This window comes from Gracilinanus agilis, chromosome 3 (assembly GCF_016433145.1).
Source record: "Gracilinanus agilis isolate LMUSP501 chromosome 3, AgileGrace, whole genome shotgun sequence".
NCBI classification, from domain to species: Eukaryota; Metazoa; Chordata; class Mammalia; order Didelphimorphia; family Didelphidae; genus Gracilinanus; species Gracilinanus agilis.
This window is the reverse complement of record NC_058132.1, coordinates 62,961,126-62,967,125: the sequence shown is the minus strand read 5'-3', so window position 1 is coordinate 62,967,125 and position 6,000 is coordinate 62,961,126. Positions and strand designations below refer to the sequence as shown.

General features: G+C 43.5%; 1 protein-coding gene across 1 annotated transcript in view; it reads right to left on the bottom strand.

The window, feature by feature from the left end:
- Positions 1–3,763: 3,763 nt before the first annotated feature.
- Positions 3,764–6,000, bottom strand: part of MACO1 (macoilin 1) — a 68,891-nt gene continuing 66,654 nt past the window's right edge. Inside the window, exon 11 of the mRNA XM_044667899.1 lies at positions 3,764–5,809. Coding sequence (XP_044523834.1) covers positions 5,607–5,809 — 203 coding nt within the window. The 3' untranslated portion in view covers positions 3,764–5,606. The remainder of the gene's footprint in view (positions 5,810–6,000) is intronic.

Here is a 6,000-nt window from a genome sequence, read left to right as displayed (position 1 = left end):
GAGAGAGAGAGAGAGAGAGAGAGAGAGAGAGAGAGAGAGAGAGAGAGAGAGAGAGAGAGAGAGAGAGAAAGAGAAAATAGCAAAGGAGGGTCATGTGCTAGTCTGACATACTGAGGTTGTAGGGAAAAAAGGGTCAATTCTCTGAGTGGAAACAGGTTCCAATGAGAATGGAAGCTTATCCTGTGACTTGGTTGGAAATGCCACAAGGATGTCCTGAAGTCCTTACAGAGAACACAATAGCAAGGTTCTTCATATACCTAAATCTCAGAACATTCATTCTGAGGAGATGTGAGCTGTAACCTCAGAATCTAGAGGTTCTAGGATCACAGGTTCTGGGTGCAGAGGAGAATTTCTCCTAGGCAGAGAAAGACATTTCCAGGGATGTAGAGTGGAAATAGACCTGGACCTAGTGTCAAAGCCTGGCCTCGGGATCTGGATCTGCCACTGGATAGTGTTGGGGAAGGTGCTTAAATATTGCTATTCATTTTTCTAAGGCACTTGAAGGCTTACAAAGCCCTTCCTCACTGTCCTTTGAAGTCACTGATGGAAGAATCACCCCCATTTTGGAGTTGAGGAAACTGAGGCTCACAGAAGCTAAATAACTTGCTTCTAGTCCCAGAATCTGCTAAGTGCCAGAACCAATATTCAAATTCAGGTCTCCTAACTCCCCAATCCAGAGCTTTCCTCACTCTACTAAGCTTAAACTCAGTTTCTCCCTTGGTAAAAATCCTCACATCACTTACCTCACAGGCTCCCCAGTGTGAGTTGTGCTCTAGAAACAGGAGCTAAGATGATTAACAATGGACTCAGCTCTTTGGGAAATCTCTGGTGTTTGGTGAAATCCTGAAAGATTGTTGAAAGAATCCACTGATGAGAGAAAACTATTAACAGAAAAGCAGACCCTGGGAGGATTTGCAGAACTCACCCCTAGTCATGAATGGGGAGGAGATGCTGGGCGATGAGGCGTTCTCTCCTCCTGCTGGAAACAATTCGGTCTCCTATCTCTCCCATCATTCTGCTTCCATGATACTTCCACTTGCCCTGATTCGATGAAGCCATGATCTCTCCGATTTCAGGCCTAATCTCCATTCTCTATTAATTAGCTTTGGATTGAGTTCTTTACCCACAGCTCACTCAACCTCCTACCCTAATGCAATTGATAATTCACGCAGACATGGCGTCCCAGATTTTCTCAGCTGAGTTGCTGTACAGTGCAGAAGGGAAGGGGCTCTTCTCTATAGGAATTAAGCTCTTAATTCTAACCAAGCTCCAGGGGCTTAGTTTGGTGAAATGGAAGAGAGTGACGAGTTTATGACTCAGAAGTCAAGAAGGGTAAAGATGTCACAGAAGGGCATTGTATCCGAGTTTCCAGCCCCTTATTCAGACTTTGCTGTATCAAGAGACTGAGGGGGACACATCAGGAGTCCATTTAGGCCTGGCCATTAGGGACTCTTGACTGGGATGCTGGGATGGAAACTGCCCCTTGTTCTTTCATCTGTACTGGGGGCAACTACTGAGTGTTTCCAAGCTTGGTCAAGAAACTTGAGTCCCTGAAGCCATCCTGCCCCGTAAAATGGCCCTGGAGAATCTCTTCAACCTCTAGTAAGCTATGACTCTATTGTGCCTTCAGAGGGCTCAGGGGCAGGGGAACCTCAAAGCAATCTAGTCACTATGGACCCACTCTTTTGGTTTCTTTAAGTGGGTTGATGTCAAAGTATGCACAATGAACTTCATTAGCTCCCTCTAGTGTGAATCTTTGATGAGGCAGCCAGATGGGAAATGTCAAATACTTTTAGCTCACTAGGGACCAGGGAAGGAAGATTGTCTATCTCCAGCCTTCTGTGCTTGGCTCCCAGGCTTGGAATGGCCCATTGCCCAGGATTAGAGGACTCAAGGCCCAAAGGCATCATGGAGAAGCCTCCGGAGTGCAATCTCCTGAAGTCCAGACATGAAGTGACTTGTTCAGTGTCACAGGTTGTAAAGAGTAGAGCTGGAATCTAAATTTAGTTCTTGGACTCCAAATTCAGAGCTCCTCTTAAAGAAGAGGGAGGTGGGATGGGGATAAGGGTGCTGGGAAATCAGCATTTATAGAATGCCTGCTAGGGTGCCAGGTACCGTGCTAAGCAAGAGTAATAACAAGAAGTATTACCTTCCTTCAATCCTCACAACAACCCTCAAGATAGCTGTTATGATCCCTATTTTACAGCTAAGGAAACTGAGGTAAACAGTTGAAGTGACTGGTTCCGGGCCATACAGCTAGTGTTTGAGGCTGAATTTGAACTCAGGTCTTTCTGGCTATCCACTTTGGGCACCAGTGGCCTCAAATACTAACTAAGGAAGATGATCACAGGGTGTGAAGACATCTAAAGGCAATTTCCTTACTGTTAATGAGTCTGTTCAGACAGCCCAAATAAACCCAGCAATCTCATTTGGCAAATATTTAAACATCTTAGGGCAGCAAACACTGCTTTATGGTACATGATAAAATTGTAACATAGTTTACTTTATGGAGGACTTACAACTACAAAAGGGGGACTCCAGAACATGGCCCGAGTGGAACCAAATGAGCAGATCCATCCTTCCAGGGAGGGAGGAGGCCCAGAAATGCTGCTCATGGAATTAAGGCATGCACTTGCACCACAAAGAAGCTCAACGGGCAAGAATCCGAAAGAGGATAGGAGGAAGGATGGAGGCGACAGTGCCAAGAGCAGAATTTTCCAAAACTGGAGCCAAGACCAGTTGGGAAGAGTGGCCAAGAGAGGTAGCCTGTGCCAAGAGAGGCATCTGGCTTCTCTGAAGAAGAAAACAGTTGAAGCTCCTGAAAACAGCCACAGGGGGCCAGGAGGAAGATAGGAGTGGCCACTTTGTAGGTCAGCCCAAGGGCTACAACAAAATGGAAACTCAGTGGATTTTTTTTTCTCCCTTTTCTTTTCACCATATTCAAAATATAATCAGATTGGAGGTTGGGAGGGACATGGACAGAAGGAAAATGGAAAGCAGGGGCTGATGGGTAAAGGAGCTGGGGCTTCTTCACCCAATACTCCTATGGGGCTGAAAATGGACATAGAAGTCAGGAGACCTGGATTCTAGTTTGGGTTCTGCCACAGATTTGATGTGGGAACTTGGGCAAGACTCTTTGCTCCCCTCAGCCTCAGTGTCCTCATCTGAAAATGAGGAATCTGGCTCAAAGAATCCCAAAGGTCCCTTTCTAGCTCTGGTATGCTCTGATTCTGTGATACTGTTTTATCCAGTGTGTTAAAAAAAAAAAACAAAAAAAAACCACCTTATTTTCTGTCTTAGAATTGATACTGTGCATTGGTTCCAAGGCAGAAGAGTGGTAAAGGTTAGGCCACTGGGGTTAGGTGACTTGTCCAGGGTTACACAACTAGGGAGCATTTTTTAGGGAAGAGGGACAGATATACAAGGAATAAAGTCAATAATAGCCTCAAGCTGATGCTTGAGGAGAGAAAAAAGGACGAGTTTTACATAAGGAACGAATAAAAACTCTATTATACACACATACACATACATATATCTTTATATCTTTGAACTGCAGGCTTCCCAGAGCCCCAAGGCAGATTCCTCCCTGAAACTGCTGGCTTCTGCTCTCTCTCTCTCTCAGGCAGATTTGAGCCATGTCAGTCATTGAACACCTGGAAGGGTGGAGGGGACAGGGGAGAAAATTAGTGCCCCCCCTCCCACCCCACTGAAGACACACTACGTGGCTAGTCTCATTTTAAAAGTTAAAACGGCAGAAAGGTAATTGTATCTGCAAGAAAATGTTTATTCTTTTAAACCCCACAGAATAAAAGAATGCAGCCAAGACCGAGTACTGAACGAAAATGATGTCCCAAAGGGGAGCAAAATGGGGGAAACCCTCAACACAAATAGTCAGTGACAATTTTTCATGTTTTGCACAAAGATGAAAAATCCGTGACATTTCTGAGTAACACTTTTATGGTGACAATTACACAAGATGATTCAAAAATGCAAAATGACAGCAACATGCACATTTGGCTGAAGCTAAAGGTTTGTTTTGTTGTTTTTTTTTTTAATCCCAAAAGAAGGCCTGTGATTAAAGGGATGAATCTTTTAATATTTCTAGTTTTACTGACTTGCTTATTCTATGTAATTTGTTTTAAATGAGAGACATTACATGCCAATTACATGAAACTTTTGAAAAGAGCTGTGTTCTTTTGGAGTCCCCACAGGAAAACCAAACTGAACCACTTGGTTTCTGAATTTTCCTAGGGTCCAAATATAATTTTGCCTTGCCTGCCCTCTCCCTTTCCCACCTACCCCTGTCCAATTTATTCTGAAACACTTCCAAAAGTTGCCAGTGCAAATGGTTTTCTACCAATGTAGAATATACATATGAAACTGAAAATCTTTGTGCAATTTATGAGTTTCTTCAAAAGAATAAACCTTTTAAAAAAACTCCTTGGCACAGTAGCTGAGAAAGAGTCAGTCATGCTCAGCTGTCAAACACAAGATGGTGCAGAGTGGAAATCACAGTTCAAAGTTAAAAAAACAAAAACAAAAACAAAAACAAAAAACCCAGAACTGCTGTTTTTATTAGGCATCATTACAGTCTCTGGTATACAGTACACTGACTGCACAGCCCAGCTCTCCCTTCCCAAGAATGCTTCTTGAGTTCCCTAACTGGGCTTTCAGGGGTGTGTGTGACAGAATGCTGCTGAGCTCAGAGGATGTGTGACGCCCTGGTTGTTGTCAATGGTCCAGCTACCATCACATCCACTTTTTGCAGGGTGATCCGTAATGAGCTCGATGGTGAAGCTAAATGACAGTGAAGGGGGAATGGCTGTAAAACTACCAGGTCTCCTCTTGAAATGTCTCTTTCCCAAGGCACTGTGAGTAAGACTGCTAGCAATGCTCAAGGACTAAAAACACTGCGGGGAATAGAAAGACTTAAAGCAATAGCCACCATTATGTTACTGGCCATCCATGCTATTTGTTTGGATTCTGCATGCTTCTGCAATGCCCCCTAAATTTGTTTGGCCCTTTGAGGGGGTGGGAATCCACTTTTTTCTCTGTGACATCAACATCCTCTTCTTTAACCCCGGCTATAAAAAATCAAAGCTTTGTTGTATTATTGAACCCTTTCCACCTAAAAACTAAAAGAATTTTCATCATTATCCCATGTGAATCCAATCTGCAGGTTTAGCTTGATTATTTCAAACAAAAGATTAAAAACAAAAATGGAAAAAAAAAAAAAAACAACCAAAAGAAAGGGTTGAGAATCAAGCAAAGCCCTGCGTTTTTTTTTTTTTTTCAAGAGGAAACCATGTAAGAGGACATAAAAGGCAAAATTGGCTACTTGAAATCCAAGAGTTGTTTTAATGCATTGGCCGAGAAAAATAAATTGCAAAGTTCTGTGAGGTTTTCTAAAAATTTACAAGAAAAACTGATGGGCAGTTCTAATCAGACTCGGATGTTCTCCCCACCCCCCACCCCCTTTCTTTTTTTCAAATGACAACATATACAGTCCCACACAATACAATTTTTTTTTTATCTTGACTGCAAGAGATGCTCCTTTGCGACGCCTTCTATATGACCAAAATGTTGGGCAAATACAAAGTTGGCATTCATTTCTTCAGGGGCTGATAAACAGAGGCATTGGGATCAAGTCCGGATGGGCTGGTCTCCACAAATTTGGAAGAATAATGGGGGGAAACAGGACTCAGAGGGCTGGTGGCTGCAGTGTATGTTATGCTGGGCATGACTGCCATAACTTCTGCTATCTTCTGTTTGAGGTCCTTGATTTCCTGGTCTTTCTGAATGATTTGCCCTGGAAGAACAAAGATATGGAGTTAGATGAGTTCAGCTCTCCCTGATGGCCTGCCTGTGAGGCATCTGGATGTCAGGAGGGTGTGTGTTTAGAGGCAAACTGTGAGGAGAAAACACAGCCAATAACTTGGGCAACACATCTACTAAAACCCCCATCTCCACAACCACCGCTTGTGGGTGCTCCTGGTGAAG